At 34.5% G+C, this 20,723-nt stretch overlaps 3 protein-coding genes across 3 annotated transcripts in view; all 3 read left to right on the forward strand.

Moving 5' to 3' along the window:
• The window catches only part of LOC135831313 (uncharacterized), a 195,019-nt gene that overhangs the window by 124,780 nt on the left and 49,516 nt on the right, over positions 1-20,723 (forward strand). The window lies entirely within an intron of this gene.
• Positions 3,872-6,441, forward strand: LOC135831289 (alpha-latrocrustotoxin-Lt1a-like). Its single transcript, XM_065343666.1, has one exon. The coding sequence runs from the start codon at positions 3,892-3,894 to the stop codon at positions 5,707-5,709; it is 1,818 nt and encodes a 605-aa protein (XP_065199738.1). The 5' UTR covers positions 3,872-3,891; the 3' UTR covers positions 5,710-6,441.
• LOC135831245 (transient receptor potential cation channel protein painless-like) lies at positions 8,237-14,792 on the forward strand. The gene is made up of 2 exons (XM_065343590.1): positions 8,237-8,548; positions 11,086-14,792. The coding sequence occupies exon 2, from the start codon at positions 11,129-11,131 to the stop codon at positions 13,439-13,441; it is 2,313 nt and encodes a 770-aa protein (XP_065199662.1). The 5' UTR covers positions 8,237-8,548; positions 11,086-11,128; the 3' UTR covers positions 13,442-14,792.

The raw sequence follows: 20,723 nt of genomic DNA on the forward strand, positions 1-20,723 counted from the left end.
ATGAATACTTATTTTGCAGGAAAAATATAGCGAAGGTCAAATTTTGAAAATGCAAAAATATTCATTTTTTAGGTTTCTGCTTTTGTTTAAATCGGCGGCGAAATTTTTTCAATATTATATGTTTCACTCATAAAATTATTGCACGAAAAATGGTAAGTATTTCTCTTCAATTCATTAACAAAATTGGAGGGGAAGGGGAGATTATTTCCATATTTCCCATTTCCCCTAAACTAAAGGTACGAGTAGGTAGGTAGATAAAGTACTTATTGAGGTACCTATTCTAAACATTTTGGTTAATTTATTGTTCAGCTATTTTATTCCATTTTCAAACATTTTCTGGAAAAGAATATGTGATAAAATATACAGTTCTTTTTATCATATTCGATTTAGAAAATTATAAATCATTTAAAAGTTATGTGCATTTATCTGCACAGGAAGATGGCTGATGAGGATTAAATCAGCGTGGAACTACCCGACTGCATACAAAACAGGATATGTATCGGGTATCGCACGGAAGTGTTTATCCTGAATCAGATAAGAAGATGTAGATACCTATCCAAAAAAAAATTACGTGACAAATAATATAGATGTACCCATCATATATTTTTATGGAAATTTGGAGCATTCACGATGAAAATTCAGTCAATGTTATCTCATCGAAAGGTTCAACAATTGAAATTACGTGTTCATTTTTTTCATGTACTTACCTAACCTACTTATGATACAAAAAATGACTTTTTTGTGATCGGAAGCAGAATTTGCATTCATCAACGGCGAATATCACTAATAGATGTCTATTAGTTCAACATCAGAAATTGTTCATCTGTAGTATAATCAGAGTATCCAAGCATAAAAGACCACGAGCAGTAGTTTGAGTGATTCAGAAAACGAGAGCAAAACAAGGGTGAGTTTGAAATTAAATAATAATGCTCTGATATGTTTTAGGGTAATATGTACTTACCCGGTTATTTCATGATCTTTTAATCAGTTTTTGCAAGTTCTGGACAATTTTAAAAAATTACAAAATACGAAGGGATTTGAATAAGGCTCTATGACAGGGTGAGGATCGAACTAACCAATTTCACCAGGGGGAGGGGAGATCTTGAAAATGCCAACTACGAAATCGCAAATTTTCCAACAACTTCACTAGTTACTACCTATTACTAGTATTTTAAGATAAACCCTGCATTTTTTCATACGTACCTTCCAAACATGATAATATGTACTTCAAAGGCATGAAAATGTTTGTTGAATGTATCTTTCTTACTTTTTACTAAGAATTTGAAGAATAGTGGTTTTAAACACAATTTACAAATTTCAGAGTTGTCAGTTCATCATTGAACACTCAAAATTCATAACTTTTGCCAACTTCTAAAATGGCCTGTGGGTAGAGCAGAGGACACCCCCGCCCTCCTGGTGGCTTCGTCCCTGCCCTAGGGTATGAGCTCCCATGCTTTCGTACAAGAAAAAAATCACGACAACTCGTCAACTCAAATCCAGCTGAAATCTGACTCACTGAAATATGCCCGGGAACCTGAAAGGATTCTGGTACAATCCTCCGAATCCATTATCCCGACTGGACATTTCCACGAACTTTTGTTTCCCCGAACACTCATTTCTCCAAATTCCATCAAAAAAATCTGATTGGTTCTTGGTTTGTTTATACGTAGGTAGTTAGGTACCTAATTTTCCGATTTGAAATCGAGTATACCCGATTTCGATGGTCGATGGCCAAAGTGAACGCAGCCCAGGGCTATGAGAGAAAAATTTTGATCAGAATTTCAAATTTTCTATGATTTTTTCACCTCTTGAATTAAAAACCAAAGAAAGAGGGCTGACCGCTGGGTTGCGATTTCAGAAATTTTTGAATTTTTTTACATCCTGACATCAACGCGTAACTTTTTAAAATCTCCTTTCCCCTTGTTCCTGTCATTCTGAAAAAAAGTGACTCAGATCAAGAAATTGGCCGTATCCAGAGAAATTAAATCACAAGTTTGATCGGACTAGATCTGACTAGATCACATCACATCCAATTATGCTTCCCTGGAATATTATTTTTAAAAAGTTTAGAAATTGTTTATTAAATTTTGTGAATTCGAGGAAATTGGATTCAGGGATTTTTGGGTAATCGGGAAAATGATTTGGAGAATTTTGTAAATTCGGGAAAATGGGATTCAGGAAAACGAGATTCGGGTGATGGGTACTTATTCGGGAAAATGTCCGTTCGGGATATTGAATTCGTGCGAATGTCCGGGAATCCCTTGGGGTGGGGGCATAGACAAAGTTTTGCGTAATTTGTTTCAAAAATTGACAATTTTGGATTTTTTTTAGATTTCGAGGTTTTTCAATTTTTGAAAAATTCTTTTTTCAACTCGTCTGTTCTTATTTGCGATCCACCCGCCGCCTTAAGAGGGTGCTCTACGTATTGTGTTTTTTAAATAATTATAGCATACCTATAACCAAAACATGCAAGGCAGAGTACTGATTAGAAGCGATGCATTTTTCAATCGCATATAAATCGAATAATTGTGTATTTAACGACATTTTTTTGAACAATATTTTATTTCGAAGTTTGTTTTAGCGAATGAAATCATTCAACACCTCAAACAAACATTACTATCGAAGTATTTGCCATTTTAGAAAGTTATTGAAATTACGCTAGTTGATGTCGCTGACAAAGGATTGCTCCAACAGTACTCAATGAAATTCGCTGAAATTAGGATATGTTATACTTGAAAGTATTCCTAACAAGTTGACGTTACCCATTTTTCGATTTTTTCCTTTTGAGTGAAAATATAACCATTGAAAAATACCCTCAAACAATTCTAATTTCGCAATGACGGTAAAATTGATAGGTAATACGAAAAAAATCGAAAAATGGGCAACGTCAAGTTGTTAGGAATACGTACTTTCAAGTATAGCATATTCAAATTTCAGCGAATTTCATACAGTACTGTTGGAGCAATCCTGTGTCAACGACATCAACTCGCGTAATTTCGATAACTTTCTAAAATGGCAAATACTTCGATAATAATGTTTGTTTGAGGTGTTGAATGGTTTCATTCGCTAAAACAAACTTCAAATTAAAATATTGTCCAAAAAAATTTCGTTAAATGCGCAATTATTTGATTTATAGGTACGCGATTGAAAAATGCATCGCCTCTAATCAGTACTCTGCCTTGCATGTTTTGGTTATGTTATATTTAAAAACGCAATACGTAGAGCACTCTCTTAATCGATTTGAAGAATCGAACTTATGACAGGATTAAATTTCCAGTTGGCAAAAATGATTAGAAACCCCTTCTGGAGTGATTTGAAAATGTGGAAGAAAACCTTATTTTGTTTGGAAGCTCCAGATCGGTTGAAAATTGGAAAGTGGATGGCAATGGACTCGCGAGGGGGTTCAACTTTAGAAGGATAAACGTTTGTTTCAGATGTTCATCTCACAGGCTTGTTCTTTTTGTAGAAAATTATTATACTTATCAGTGAGTATCTCTAAGCTCTTCCATCAGTCATTTTAAAAAATTCATCAAAAATCAAAAAATCAACTTTAGCGCCGCTAAAAATTTGGTTTTGAGATCTAAGTGACATGCTCTTTCAGTAAGCCGAATTTCAGCTCGATTAGGAGTTGACGAGTTGTAAAGGTTTTCTTGTAAGTGACAGAATGTTTCTTCTTTTAGTAGGTATCGTACCTATAGAAACAACCGTGTGAAATGATTCTGTCTACTAGACCAGGCCACACTCAATCAGATGTACATGTTGATACATATGATCACATCCTGCTCTATCTAATCAGAACTAATCATTTTCACATGGGCACTTAATGTTTAGAAGTATTTTCAATGTACGACAAATCTGTTTCAGGTTATAACATATAGCAGTTCATTCAGAATGGGTTCATCTTCTGTGTGCGTACCAAACGCAGAACTCCTGTTACAGACATTTGAAGAAAACGATTGTGAGAGATTTGAATACCATATAAATGATCCGCCTTTCTCCTTGGAAGATCACTTTTACTTCTTTCCAGATCCGTACAACGGAACGTTACTAGACATTGCTTGCAGATCTGCTGGGAATCACAAATTTGTGCGATGCCTTTTGAAAAATGGCCTCGACCCAAACCTTGTGAATAAAATTACTGGTAAAGCTCCAATACACGAGGCTGTCGAGACAGGCGATGCTGAAATGGTAAACGAATTGACAAAATTTCGCTCTTTTCAATCAGCAAATGTGATAGATCGTAAAGGTTATACACCATTGCACATCGCTGTTAAAAAAAATCACCCTAGATGTATTAAAATCTTAATTGATAATTGTCGGCGTTGTGATGAACCAATTGATATCAACATTAATACCAGAGAGCTAGCGTCTCCTTTACATTTGGCTTTGAAAGAAGGCAACAAGGAAGCTGCTTGCATGTTGCTTCAATGTCCAGGTATCGACCCAAACCTTGTGAATGAAGTTACTGGTAAAGCTCCAATACACGAGGCTGTTGAGACAGGCGATGCTGAAATGGTGAACGAATTGACAAAATCCCCCTTTTTTCAATCAGCAAATGTGATAGATCGTAAAGGTTGTACACCATTGCACATCGCTGTTGAAAAAAATAACCCTAGATGTATTAAAATCTTAATTGATAATTGTCGGCGTTGTGATGAACCAATTGATATCAACATTAATACCAGAGCGCTAGCGTCTCCTTTACATTTGGCTTTGAAAAAAGGCAACAAGGAAGCTGCTTGCGTTTTGCTTCAATGTCCAGGTATCGACTTGGATTTTCAAAAAGATTTTCGTGGATTTTCTTGTCGTCAAATTGTTCTGCTAAAATACTCTGATTTGGCAAAGAAATTTTCAACTGATCCACTTTCAGATCCACTAAACATTATGTACTCGTTAAGCGTAAGAAGCGGTCTGGAAAAATCAGGTATTAAATTTATGGCTGACCTACTAAAAGATGAGTCATTATTACATTTAGCCTGTGATTATGGATACACTGCCACCGTTAGATATTTATTGGAAATGAATGTTGATCCTAATGCAATCTACGAGAGCAGGATACCAATTATGATTGCTGCTCAAAACGGTTACTGCGACATATTTGAAGAATTATTTCGTCACCGGGAAATTATACTGCAAGTAAAGGAATATGGATCGGTGCTGCATTACATCATAAAGGGTATGTTATACAATCTACAAGTTGGCGAAAAACGCAATCATTATAAATGCCTGGAATTGGTGCTGAACGAAATCTTCCCTGCGAATCATTCAAAATCGAATAACGATAAACCCAAATTGGATATTAATTTTGTGAACAATACGGGAAGCACTGCTCTTCATTTGGCGGTTCTTTTCCACGACGAACAAGTACAGAAATCCATCATCAATTGTGGTGCTCATCTGTACCAAAAAAATTACTCAGGAGAAGTTCCTTTGGTTTTGATTAAAGCTGAAGTACTCTCAGACTACTTGGACGGTTGCATTACTGAAGCTGATAAATCCACAATGGAAAAAAGAGATCTAAAAATCGATTTCGAGTACAAGCTATTTGTAAATCCGAGTAGCAAATATTCTGTTCTTCGAGGATACGAAATGGAATTCTTTACAATAATCGAACGTGTGCCAGAATTGAAAAAATTCCTCAAGCATCCAGCAGCAGAAAGTTTTTATTTACATCAAATGGAACTTTGTCAAGAAATATTATTACGCTAATTTCATATTTTATTTGCTGTTTTGCGTTTTTCTGAGTATTTACATGTTTCTAAAACAGGAGTACGGGGCTTTTTCTTTCGATCTTTCGGATTTATGGTGCATTCTAGGATTAGTTTGTAGAACTCTGACGCAGCTGCTTTACGTTTTATTAGTTTCAAGAGAAATAGGCCTGCAGTTGATTATTTTACGCAGGTCGTACCTCACATCCGCAGAGAATTGGCTTGAAATCATATTGATTTCTGTTGTAGGTGTTTTTTTTATACACGCTGCGATCAACACAAGTTTACCACCTATTTACGCAGCTTGTGCCATTCTAGCGTCCTGGACGGAGTTGATGTTTTTGATCGGTAAACATCCCTATTTCGCGACCAATATTGAAATGTTTAAGACAGTAGCATGGAATTTCTTCAAAATTTTCGGCTTGTATTCGATTATGATTTTATCATTCGCTCTCAGCTTTTACCTCTTGTTTCATGAAGGAAATAGTAACAATGATGGTGTATCTATAAAAAATGACACCAACAGTAAGACAGAGATGGACAAAGATGATGCAACCAAGTTCTGGCAAAGTGTCCCCCTATCTCTTTTCAGAACGAGTATCATGTTGACGGGCGAATTCAGTGCCGACTCGACTATTCCACTTGGCTCCAATTTCAGCATTGAACACGTGTTTTTCACCTTATTTGTATTTTGCATCAGCATCATACTGTACAACCTGCTCAATGGTTTGGCCGTTGGCGACACACAAGCAATCAGGGAAAATGCAGAAATAGTTGCTGTGGCATCTCAAGTAAAATTAATCGCGCAATTCGAACATCTTGCCAAAAGCAAACTATTCCAGTTTTTTCGATATTATTTATCAAATTGTTCCACTTGTACCGATGGGGTATCAAAAATCCAATTTTATCGAGGAGTATATTTTTACGAAACTCATGTCGTGGTCAGACCTCACCAAAATAATATGATATACTGTATAAAAGTTGATATTTATGGAATGAAAACAGAAGGAAAGTTGTTTGAAATGCGCTCAACTATTGTAAAAAGAGCTCAGAAGGTGCTGGACAATCGAAGCGAAGTTGGCGGGACTGATGAAAGTGTCGAGAACTTGCGAGTACACGTTGTGAAGAAACCTTCTCCGAAGTTTCAATCCATTGATCAATTTGGAAAATATATTACGACCCACTTGCATGAAACAAATGCCAAACGCGATAAAAAACTTCTCGAAAATGTTGGAACTCTAATTGATGAAAAATTACTCCAAAATGTTAAAACTCAAATTGAAGATTCAGAGTCCAGGATTTGTGAACGAATGGAAACATTTATCGAAAGAAAAATTTCTCAAATCATTAAAGCAGGCCTGCGCAGAGAGGTGGTGGGAGAGGAGAGTGTCCCCCCGGGACCCAGCTTTTTTGAGGTCCCGCCGAGGGCCGGTGAAAAATAATTGAATTTTATTGAAACCTCTTAATTTGCCGACAAAAGTACCAATCTATTCTCAAAATTCTCATTTGTTTCAAATAATTCCCTTCTTTCCACTTAGAATAATTAAAAAAAAAAAAAAAAAAAAACATTGATGAAATTTAGAAAAAGTTGAAATCAGAAAACCCGAATTATTACATTAAGATTGATGTTGTTCTATTTTTTGATGCACCAGTGCTCAGCACATTAAAATTTTGATTATTGCGGCAAAATTACAATTTTTTGTCGGCAAAAGAACGATATACAGACCTTTGAAACCAATTTTTTGCTGCCAAAGTTGCTTTTTTGAATTTTGGAAAATTTATGAGAATGGCAAAAAATGCATTTCGAGATTACCTTTGAAAAGTGTATTCTTTTTCACTCGTACAACAAAGTTGGAAATCAAAAAAAAAATTCCAAAATTGTCAATTTTTGAACTTTGGTAGGTACATACATATATGTATGGTGCGAATTTCAGATTTTCATCGTCATATTATTCATTTTTTTGTAGAAAATTATTAGAATCAATAGGCCATTTTCACTATTTTTAAAAATTCGCCAAAAATCGAAAAATGAGCATGACATGACTTTTCAGTAAACCTTTACATTGGGAACCAAGTTTCAATTTTTATTTTAAGAGAAATGTACATAAGTATGATATAATTTTGTAATTAAGCTAATTAAAATCCTACTTATATGGGTAGGTATTCATTTGTTGGTTTGTGGGTTATTTAAGTAATTATTATTTCATTAAATCAAATAAGAAATAATTTGCTGCGTTTATTTTTCGCTGAAGAGACAATCCTCCCTCGGTGTTTATATTTAATTTTTCACCACGATTAAAAACATTGAATGAAATTTTCATTTTAATCCAAAATTTCAAGGTGTAAAATTATTAATACCTAATGAATATTGAATCATTACTCAGCTTATAAGCTTACAAGTGCCGAAAACTGATCAAGACAAAAGGTTACGTCTTCGTGATGACATTAAAAATTAAATTTATAATTAATAACAGTGCTACCATGCGGATAAATTCGAATAGGCAGCTTCATGCCAACTTTAATTTGGAGCGGGTCCATACTTTGTTACATAAGTCACAATAGTTTTGGTGATGTAGAAGAGGCGGCTGATAAATTTGTTTGCATGTGTTTTCACATTTTGCATAATACGAGTATAATGGTCGATGTGCGAATTTTTTAAATTTTCATTCTGCATCATAATTACCGTGCTATAAAATCATTTTGTTCTAAGAAGTGAATTTCGAGTGAAAACTCATAAAATTTTTTATTTGCATTCAAGTGCAGTGCTACCACGTTTTTACCTGCTTCTGCTTGAAATGGCGTTGACAAGGCATATTGTGTTTCTTATCAAATCGATGAAGGTAAGTCGGAAGTCAATAATATTTAATTATAAAGTTTCATACGTAGTTAAAGAACATGTGGCATTCCGCTAGCAAAGTACCCATATGGTCGAAACTGAGTCATTATGCCATGGGATAGAAAACTGTGGGAAATCTACTAGAAGTGATTTAAGCACAACAGATGCAGAAATCGCTGAAAAAATTAATTTTCAATTTCAAAAATGCAGTTGATTTTCACAAACTTTAAGAAAAATAAATTTAATGTTTTTGAAGCTAAACATTTTAAATTTGAGTATCTTTTCGGTATAATTTATGAATTTGTTGGCCACAAAATTTGAATTATGGATTCTTTAGGTATGGTGATTTCATCCATTTTGCAGTGATTGGAATTTTTTTCTTGTTTTCGGGGATGAAGTAAAGTAGATATAGTTTAAAGACGTCCACGGTCAAAAATGCTGATAGAATTATTCCAAGTATGTACCTGCAACCTTTTTATGCTGAGTAACATATCAACAGACTACGGTGGTGTTTTTACGTAGGTATTCTCGATTTTTAAAATTCCACATATTACCAGAAAACATAATTTTCCTTCCTTGAGAAATCGATCAATCCGGGAGGAATGGGAAATGATTGGATCTGATTAGGTCTCATCTGGTCTAAACAAAGTATGATCTTCAAAATCACATGTAATGTAAATTTAATATTTCGGGAGGATTAAAAAAAATGCATACATATCAACAAATAATTTACAAACAATCAACTTGAAACTTGGTTAAAATTGTAATTTTTGGTACCTAATTTTTAATAAAAATTGTCATTTTTGATAAAGATTGTCATTTTTTGTAATTTCTGATAAAAATGAAAACTTTTGGTTATTTTTGGTAAAAATGGTAATTTTTGGTGAAAAATGGTAATTTTTGGTAAAGATGGTAACTTCTTGGTAAAAATTGTCAGTTTTGGTAGATAATTTTTGGTAAGTTTTGGTAAGTTTTGGTAGTTCTGGTAAAAATGGTCATTTTTGGTAATTTCTGACAAAAAAAAGTCATTTTTGGTAATTTATGGCAAAAAAAGTCATTTTTGGAAATGTTTGGTAATTTCTGGCAAAAATCGTCATTTTTGATAATTTTTGGCAAAAATAGTCATTTTTGATAAATGTTGGCAAAAAAAGTCATTTTTGGTAATTTTTGGCAAAAATGGTATCTACTTTTTGGTAATTTTTGCCAAAAAAGGTCAGTTTTGGTCATTTGTGGTCATTTTTGGTTATTTTTGGTATCTAGTTTTGGTAAAAATGGTCATTTTTGGGAAATGTTGGCAAAAAAGGTCATTTTTGGAAATTTTTGGTAATTTTTGGTAATTTTTGGTAGTTCTAGTAAAAATTGTCATCTTTGGTAATTTTTGACAAAAATGGTCATTTTTGGTAGTTTTTGGTAAAAATGGTCATTCTTGGTAATTTTTGGCAAAAATGGTACTTTTGGGTAATTTTTGCCAAAAAAAGGTCAATTTTGGTCATTTGTGGTCATTTGTGGTCATTTTTGATATCTAGTTTTGGTAAAAATGGTCATTTTTGGGAAATGTTGGCAAAAAAAGTCATTTTTGGACATTTTTGGAAATTTCTGGCAAAATGGTAATTTTTGGTAATTTTTAGTAGTTATGATAAAAATTGTCATTTTTGGTAATTTTTGGTAAAAATGGTCATTTTTAGTGGTTTTTTTTTTTCAATAAAAATACCTACTAGTTATTTCTGGATAAAAATTGCAATTTTTGATAAAAGTTGTATTTTTGGTAAAAGTGATAATTTTTGGTAAAGATGGTACCCAATTTTTTTACAAAAAAAAAAAAAAAAAAAAATGACTAGGTAAGGATGGTAGGTATCTAATTTTTGGTAAATATTGTAATTTTTTGTAAAAATGGTAATTTTGGTGAAATATGTTAATTTTTTGTAAAAACGGTTGTTTTGGGTAAAATTGTAATTTTTGGTATAAAAAGGTTTGGTTGGATTCAACCAGGTCCTCTCTAATTTAATCTGATCAGAACTATGATCTCACTGGCCAGAAAAAATTGGATCCTTTGAATGTCCGGATCTGATCAGATCTTATAATTTTTTACTTGAATAGTCATACCAAAACGGATCTGGTTTGATATAAGCTGATCTAATCAGATCGAATCATATGAATATGCAATGGGGAAGTGATCAGACTGATCTGGACATTGTCTGGATCCAATTACACATAGGTCTGTTGAGACCTGTTCAGACCCAATAAGGAAGAACTGATTGGATCTAACCAGATCTGATTATACGGATTCAAATTCATTCATTTTCCCCCAGGCTGACTAGATCTGAGCAGATCCAATCGTTTTCCTTTGTGATATCAGTTATACATATACTTAAATTCCTTGAATCTTATTTGATCAAAATTTTGATCAGATAACATCTGTTCAGACCTGATCAAATCCATAAATTTTCTCCTGCGATCAACTTCACATATCTATTTGTACTACTTATTGACTTTCTGCATCCCATAATCGCAATAATACCTACCTACATTTTATCATCACAGGTGTAACACTTGCATGCCCACCTGAAGAGATCAAGGAGTCAAAATGGAGACAAATTCCGATCCATCGTCATTCGCAGATCAAAACGTGTGGAAAACAAAACTCAACATTCTAATTGAACAAACGAAGCTGCCCAACATTGCAGATAATGGCAAATCTGAACCTAGCTTGACCACAGACATTTTGGACGAATTCAGAAAACAAATCAGCTCCGAAATGGCGCAAGAACTTAAGAAAGTATCAAACATGCAGTCAACATCAGCAATGAAAGCTGCCAGATACGGTAACTACTCAACCATGCAGAAGCAAATAACAGTAGGACGTGTTTCAATCGAACCAGTATGTGGAAAAACCATATTACACATGGTAATCGATGGCATCTGCGCATTTAAATATAAAAATAACCCTGCTAAGATATGCATGGAGAATATAATCGCCGGAAAAGAACTATGCGAATCGATAATATGCGCTTATTTTCCACCAGATAATTTCTCTCTGTTCCCCAAAGAGAAACCAGATCACTATAAATGCTTAGAGTTCATATTGAAAAACATTCCTCCTGAAAAACTAGATATAAATTTTCTCGATAGTAATGGAAATTCAGCTTTGCATTACGCTGTCACTTGGTCACAAACAAAGGCTGTAAAAGTTCTCTTGCAGGCAGGTGCTTACACTTGTGAAGCAAATAATAAAGGAGTGGTACCATTGAAGATGATCAGCCCTTCAGTACTGGAAGAATATTTAGACAGCTGTATCTTATCCAATGAGTACCCTTTTGGACACGATGATTTTCAAATTTACTTTAATTATAAAATGTTTGTACCTCCAAAAAAACCAACACCAATGAAACAAGATGGAGTTGAAGCAGGTATCAGGGAAGTATGCTACGAGGGTAGACGCGAATCTGAGCCAATTTTTGTGATGAGAGATACACCCGATTTAAATAAACTTCTGGTTCATCCAGTGATCAGGAATTACTTGTGTTTGAAATGGCTCATCATTCAGAAATATTCGTTCATCGAGGATATCTTCTTTTCAATTTTTTTCGCATCGCTTCCTCTGTACTTTATATACATATCTTACCAACGTATTTTCTATTATTGTCCAATTTTGAGTGAAAATGACTACAGATGTATTGAAAATCGTCCTATCGGAATACAGGATGATAGATTTCTGCTGCTATTTATTCTGCCTTTGCGTGCTGTGCTTCTTTTATGCATCGTATATCGAACCTATTTCTCACCCAAATCATCCATCTTGAAATCTCCCAGAGTTTGGTTGCAATTGGTTTGGTTCGTTTTGATATTCAATCGAGAACCGATAGTTAGTAAATTGCAAGGCGTATTCGATTATAACTTCTCATCCACTGCGATGATAATCTTGTTTTGGATCGAGCTTGTCGCTGTAATCGGTCGAATTCCAGCATGTTCTATCAGCATCGAGATGTTGAAAGTATTTCTCATCAATTCTTACAAATATCTAATACCGTATTACATTTTGATGATTATTTTGGCAAACAACTTCGTGATTTTTTTCAACCAACTGAATCCGAGTAAAATAAACAACACTGCTACCACTGACCAGCAATTAAATAGCACTAAGGGCAAGGGTGAATTTGTCCCACCGCTCAACCTTTTCTTTTGGCAAACCTTCCTGACCATGTTGAAAGACAACATCAGTATAAAAACTTACTTGCCACAACATAGCACAACCGCAAGTCAATTGATATTCTTCGCGTTTTGTTTTTTTACGATTTTAGTTTTTCAAAATCTGGTGCTCGTGGTACCATTGACTTACGCTACAAAGGTCATGAACGAGACGAAAACTGTCGTAATGAATTCGTTTCTACATTTTGTCGCCTATGTTGAAACTACAGCTACACGAGATCCTACTCAATTACTTGATGTCTTCAATAAATTATTACTCTGGTTGGTATTTTGTATTCGTTGGTGTCTGTGCTGTAGTACTCGAAACCCTCCTGAAACCTTTTGCAAAAGGATTAGCGTAACGTATCCAATGAAAAACTGTGAAAAGGAACCTTTCGATATTCATAATAAACAAATTCTAAAACGTTTGCGATTAGATCCAGAAATTTTCGAAGATGCAGTGACCATTTTGAAGAGAACTAAACAGCCGGAAGAAATGAAAACTCAAATGAACGAATTTGAATCCAGGCTCGAAAATATCGAAGCAATTGTGCAAAATATTCAACGTATAGTGCAAGATAGTGAGGTGCAGTTACGAAAGAATTTAAAGTCTAACTCTAAACGAGTAATAGCTGAGTTGAAAATGTTGAGGAAGTCTGAGAGAAGACATCGGATTGGTGCTGTTGGAAGGTGTAATCAGAATAATGAGTAATGAGGATCATGAACATTAGTGTAGATTTTCAGAAAATGTATGGAGGAGTTTTTTTTTCGAGATTTTTGGGATATGATGTTTGTTGATCAACAACTTCATTGATTATCTGGCTGTAATCGAATTGATTTCCACCTTATTCTTACAAGCAGTTGAATTAATTCCCGTGGCGGAGAAGGGGAGGTGGAGAGTGAATTAGTTCTGGTCAAAAATCAACATTTCACTTCATTTTTAAACAAACTGGAAACAAATTGTGAAAATTCCAAATTTCATAATACAAATAAATGCAAGTACCTGACATTTAAAATTTTTTTAAAGAAATGGAAAATGGAGGCATTTCTTTTCCATTTTAGCAGAAAAAAATAACTGCAAGCAGAAATTGTTTTCCAGTGTTGTTAGGGGGAAAGGAGGGGGTCGAAATTGATTCAAGTCGAAGTTTCAAATTTGAAGTTAGCAAGATAAAATGAAGAACAAAATTCAGAATTCTGAATGAAAAAGAGATTGAACCGAACACTTCAAAGTTTGATTTTAAAAAATGAAAAGAAAGATTTTTTGAAATTTTGTCAAAAAACAGATAGCAAAAAAGCTGACTTTTTATGAGAATTTTATCCATATTACCTACGTATAGGTACCATGAAAATTCGTTATTATTTTAAAAGATTATGTGGCTGTTTTTATCTTTGTTCGTTTCTTTGGTCAAAAACTTGAGCTGGGAATCAATTCGACTATGTAGCAAAAGAAGCTGATGGGAGTCAATTCAATTATTTTTCAAAAATTAGGAATTAATAATTTGAGAACTCTCGATTGTCTGCGTGAAAAATCCAAGATCCAAGACAAAACATTCTAGTATTTAGGGCCCCAAAGTACAAATTCTCCATCTATTTTGGTTCTTATAGTGACCAACCCCTTCGAATTTCAGGACAGGCAAACATAAGTACACGCTTGAGTTCAGTTTGGATTATCTACATTCTTCTGTTTAAGGGAGGGTCATTTATTGCGGAACATCCTGTACTTATTTTTAAGATTTATTTTCCTCTTTTAGTGAGTCTGTGCCATCCTTTAGAGTTGAGTTGGAGACTGGAGGATTTTGAATCTCAAAGAATACCTAGTGTGTTTTTAAAAAAAGTTTGCGTTTGATAATGTAAAACATTTTTTATTTGCTATAATTAAGAATGAATACCTACCTATGCTCACCTACGGTTTTGTATTATTTTTGTGATCAGTTAATTTAGACATTATTTGAGATTTTAAGTTTTAACCTGTACTAATGTATTAAACACATAACTTTTGCGCTCGTATTTAATAGCTAGGTATATATATGATCGAAAAATACAATACAATACTTTGATGATGATTTCCATGTGTTTCTTTTCTATAGTTACTTGCCCCCTATGAATACTGTACGTATTCATTAGGATAAAAAATATACCTATATATCGCCGGATTCTGATCAAATTCAACGAGGCCTTCATTTTCAAGTTCAAAGTCACTTGTGAAAATTTTGATATAGCCCAGTCAAAATGCAATTTGACCCAAACATAATTGGGATCAAAAGTTTTTTTGTTGAATATTGTCTAGGGTGGTATGCTAAACAACATACTAAAAGTCCCCGCCCCCACCCCACGAGTTACTCCCCCCCCCAACAGTGGATCAAAGCCCCCCAAAATCAATTTTTCGTCAAGACCTCCTGAAATATTGAATTTTGAGTAAAATGAGCTCAGTGATCATTTCATCTCCTCTCCAATACCTATCAAGTGAGCTATCGGCCAACTCCCTAGCTTCAAGGGAGGTGGCGCTGCGACCCCTCAAAGTGATGTGATTTTAATAATTTTACATTTTATGACTTGGGTGTTGTAACCTGTCCTAATTGATAAAATGAAGTCAAACTTGGGGAATGGGATTCTTTTGCAAGCTAGAGTTGACCTCTGGAGTGGGGAGGGTCAAAGTTGAAAATTACAGAAAGGTCATTTTTTTGGAGGGGCATAGCATGACCCCAAATGGATGAAAAGGGTCCAAAATCATACCATCGGACAGTACCCTATCTGTGATCAACATATCCAAATTTCAGCTTCCTAGGTCATCCCCACCCCATTTAAAGCGGGAGTAAGGTGAAAATCCCCTTTATTTTGCCTCTATTTTCGTTTTTTTTCATCTTAAAAGGAGTGGGGATGACCTAGGAATCTGAAATTTGGATATGCTGATCACAATGGGAATACTGTCTGGTGGTATGATTTTGGACCCTTTTCATCCATTTGGGGTCATGTTATGCCCCTCCAAAAAATGACCTTTCTGTAATTTTCAACTTTGACCCTCCCCACTCCAGAGGTCAACTCTAGCTCCATTCCCCAAGTTTGACTTCATTTTATCAATTAGAACAGGTTACAAGTCCCAAGTCATAAAATGTAAAATTATTAAAATCACGTCACTTTGAAGGGTCGTAGCGCCACCTCCTTTGAAGCTAGGAAGTTGGTCGATAGCTCATTTGATAGGTATTGGAGAGGAGATGAAATGATCACTGAGCTCATTTTACTCAAAATTCAATATTTTAGGAGTTCTTGAGGAAAAATTGATTTTGGGGGGCTTTAATCCACTGTGGGGGGTTAGCTCGCGGGGTGGGGGCGGGGACTTTTAGTATGTTGTTCAGCATACCACCCTAGACAATATTCACCGAAACGACCTTTGATCGCAATAATGTTTGGGTTCACCTATTTTTTTCTGCTATTTGACTGAGCTAATAGCTCTGGAAGTGCACTAGTTATAGAAAGGAGAAAGTGGGTCCTCAAAAAGAGGTCATACATCGAAATATGTGTTTTATAAGATTAGAGAAATATTTTCGAAAACAATCGGTCAATTTTTTGCTCATTATTGCCAATCTTAAAAATCAAGAAAATTTCATAGGCCAACTTTTGTGGACAAATTTTAGCTACTTACCCAAACTGATTTTTTGATTTTTGGCGAATTTTTGGAAATCCTAAATTCATTACTTTTTGTGGGTAGTTTATGTTTTTTCTTTCTTTCTTATTATCAACTCCCTTCACCCGAATTTATCTGCATTTTTGACGATTTCCAAGTAGAAATCTTGAACGTGTTTCTTTGTACGAAATATTTATCGTCGTTTTTTTTTTGCTTTATTTGTTTCAGGTAAGTACCTGATATCTATTACAGTTTCATTTCATTGGTAAGGTATAACTCAAATAGGCTGTATGGGTTTTCAAAGAGTGCATACCTAAGGATGTAGGATAGAACAACATCCATAATGAAAGTATATAGCCAGACATGGTAAGTGTACATGACTATTTATACTACCTATACAAGAACGAATAGGTCAATTATTGGTTGGTGAACAGTTTTCCTAGGACCAATAGGTAATGATCACTTCAATAATAACCATGTAGATGCCAACCTACATTTTTTTTACAACTAGGTACAGCAAATGAATAGACAATCGAGTTGACATTTCAAGTTTTATTTAGGTGATCAATAAGTGCAATAAAATCGTGCTATGGTTTTGCGTTTGAGGTATTGATAGGTATTCAAAAGTGCATAAGTGAAAGTATAAAGGTGTCAACGATAGATAACATTAATCATATCAACGCGAGTGCATCTTTTGCTGGAGAGTACGAAGTATTTGCATATTCGAATAGATATTATTCATCATGTGTGGAAATATCGTCAGATTTATAGGGTGTATTTTAAAGGCGACGATTGTTAGAGGTCGTTGAACGATGGTGAGAAATGTGAGAATAACTTGACGGTTTTTCGGCTCGAGGTGATACCATGGACTGCAGTAAATTTCCATCGCGATGATTTCGTTCTGAAAAATTAAACCACTGTATAATTATACCTAATTAAATAATGAGAAAATCTAGTTTCTTTTTTTCTAGTCTGATTTTCCCACATTGACAATTAGCTATTATGATACATCTGCAATTTCCAATAAAAACTTATGATTTAAAAAATTCAAATTTTGGAATTTTTTTTTGTTGGTCAACTTCTATTTTGAGTTGAAAATTAGCCAGAAAAAAAGCTGTTGGCTCAGAGAGTGGTGTTGTTTCATTTATGTAGGTAGGTACCCTAATCGTAGTTTTGAACCCATGTTTCGGACAAATCCGCTTACAAATGAAGTTTTCTTACCATCAATGTTAATCTACATAGATTAAGTAGGTATTAACTATGATAATTTACCATGTCGAAAAACACTTCTCCCATTAAGCAAAACATCTGCCAACACAACGCCATTTCGCTCAACATGAATATAAGAACCAGAAAAGTGCGGTGCAAGTATCCGGTTTCAGTGATCTGTCAGTTACAAAACATCAATCAGTATACTTAATTTCAATGAGCGCATGCCTACTCACACTTCACAATTTAACTTACCGAACTGACAAAAAATTCGAAAATTACTCCCAAAGAACTCATTTGTAAATAAACGGCGGAAAAGATGGAATTCATTTTCTCGCCAAATAGTTTTGCAATGCTACAACAAATAAGATAGGTACGAGTAAAACACATTGATCAAATAAGGAATGAGATCAACTGATCATTACCTACGAACAATTAAAATTAAGTGACTCACAGGTACAGTTTTTGATGTCGTTTAATGACGAGAGTCGTGTTTGAGAGAAATTTATCCAATGCAAGAGCTTTTTTAGTTTTCATTTCGTCAATTTTTGATAAAACTGCTCCGTACACGTCCTTCATCCATGGCCAATTCCAAATTGTAGGTTTCGTCGATGCTTCGAAAAACCGAGTACGACGTTTCGCGTAAAAACAAACCCAGCAGCTCAAATCTGTTATACATATGGGTGGTAATAATGCAAATCAAGAATGGAAAAGACAAGCAGCTGATTCCTTCGGGCAAGAGAGTGATAAATTGTATCATTCGAGTGATGATGCGTAATGCAAACGTCTTATGGCAAGGAATGTACATCGGGTAGAATGAAACGAAGTAGTGATCGAAGTTGGCATAGTTTTCAAGGTTTTGCGTCGTAGAAACAATTACCAGGAAACAGCACACTGACACGATGATTTTGATTTCATTTTTCTTCAAGAAGTCAACGAAGAATGAAGCGTAGTTTCCTCTTATACTCGCTGTTGGCTCGGGCTGAACTGATTCGTAATCTTCGTCATTGAAAAAATCCAATATTTTCGAGAACAAATTTCTCATAAAGAATGTCCAGAGGCAGTAACAATATTTCGCTGATATTCCTATTGTAGCAGGTGCTGACACAAATAAACCATAGTAATCAGTTATCGGTGCGGTGGATAAGTAAAATAAACACGAAGAGATCACGAAAATATCTTTGAGGGTGTTGAAAAAGATCCAGAATTTTCTGAAGCTCGGTCGCACATCGTGATGGAAATAAAATCCTCCGCAAAAGCAATACAATATGAAAATCAGCTTGGTCGTTGCATTTTTGTACCTCTGGTCGAATTCGTCGATGAAAATAAGATCTTTGAGTTTACTCCCAATGAGGGAGAAAAATGCTTTCATTTTTTGAAAAACGCACCAAGTACGCGAGACTTATACTTAAATTTAATTTGGAACATTCATTCTTCGAAGAGAGCTTCAACACTACTGCGGAGTAGTTGTTGGAAATGTAGATGAGTATATTACCTACATCATTAGGAATCTACGTACTTACTCTACATAATGATCCGAGTAAAATTTGTCTAATTCCAGAATTTGAAATTTTATCATTAGTCATTAATATAAAATGAAGTAATTTACCCAAGAAGGTAGGTAAACCTAAATAGGTAGACATATGTTTGACATTAAGCATTAAGACATCGTCTATTTAATAAGTGAACCATCAAGTAATGATCGATTTTTCAATTTCAACTGAATACATTTATTCACCTTGGCCGTATCTAAGGGCCAGGTATACCTACTCATCAACAGATTATGAAAGTTTTTTTTTTACCCTGAGTCCTTTGCGCCATCTACTGTAATATAGGTAGGCATAAGCTTCATAAGAATATGAAGTCGTTTGGAAAAAAAGGTTTACAATGCGATCAACCAGAATCCATTACTTACTCGTAATTTATCTTCTCTTGAATAATTTGTGATGACAAAATACACGAAATCAAGGAGAAACTAAGGGGAAATGGAAATCAGTAAGTATATAAGAAGCAGAAGATGAGCTGAACGATCAAATGAATTATTTTAACGTTGTTGCGAGCTTAATATCTTATTGAAACGGTCATTAACTTTAGGGAAAATTCCAAAATGTCCTTGAAAAAAATCAATGAGAAATAACAAGAAAATGAATTATCCGGCCCAAATAACTACATAGAAAGAATTGCTATATGCAATGTCACATTGAAATTGATTGGCCAAATTGTTTTTTTTTTAAAGGGTGTGGTACTCAACGGCCAAGTGAATGGATCCCTTTCAGTTCTTGCAGATTCACATATAACTTTGAAAAAATTTGGTTTACTGTCTAGCATTGTTTGTATCAGACTTGAAACTTTGAAAAGATCTGGTTGACTTTCTGACGTCATATTAGACTTCTGAAAAATTGGAGAAAAGTCATGTTGATTTTTTGACATTATATTGGAATTAGGGGGTGGGGGCCGGGGGGGGGAGAGAGAAATAAATTATTTCTGATATTTTTTCAGGCTTCTTATATTTGGTACTGTATTTTTTCAATATGGTATAATCGACTTTTCACCCGTTATGTGCCATTCGAACCGTTATTCGTAAATAATGTATGTATAATTTTCATAAGAATATGAAATCGTTTGGAAGAAAAGCTTGACAATGCGATTAACTAGAATCCATGACGTAGGTAGGTACTCGTAATGTATCTACTCCTGAAAAATTTGTGATGACAGAAGGCACGAAAATAAGGGGAAATGAGTGAGAAGCAGAAGATGAACTGAACGATCAAAATTAATTATTTCAACGTTGGTGAGAGCTTAATTTATTTAAAAAGCCCATTATCTCGTGAAAAAATTCCAAAATGCCCTTGATAGCAGCTAGGAATCAATAAGAAATGACAAGCAAAGAATCAACATGTTTGTTTCACTTGCTAGAAAAAACGTTATGCGATGTTTTATACCCATCATTGAAATTAATAATTTTCAGCTACGGAGGCGTCCTTGAAGGTGAGAAATCGGGTCTCAAAGAGAGGTCGTAATTACATCGAAAGATATGTTTTTTACGATCCGGGAAATATTTTGGAAAACATTGGTGTCAATTTTCTGTTCATTATTTTATTGTGAATTTCAAAAACCAAGAAAATTGCATAGGCTGAATTTTTAGCTATTTTTCTCAATTTTT

This window comes from Planococcus citri, chromosome 1 (genome assembly GCF_950023065.1).
Source record: "Planococcus citri chromosome 1, ihPlaCitr1.1, whole genome shotgun sequence".
In the NCBI taxonomy this organism is placed as follows: Eukaryota; Metazoa; Arthropoda; class Insecta; order Hemiptera; family Pseudococcidae; genus Planococcus; species Planococcus citri.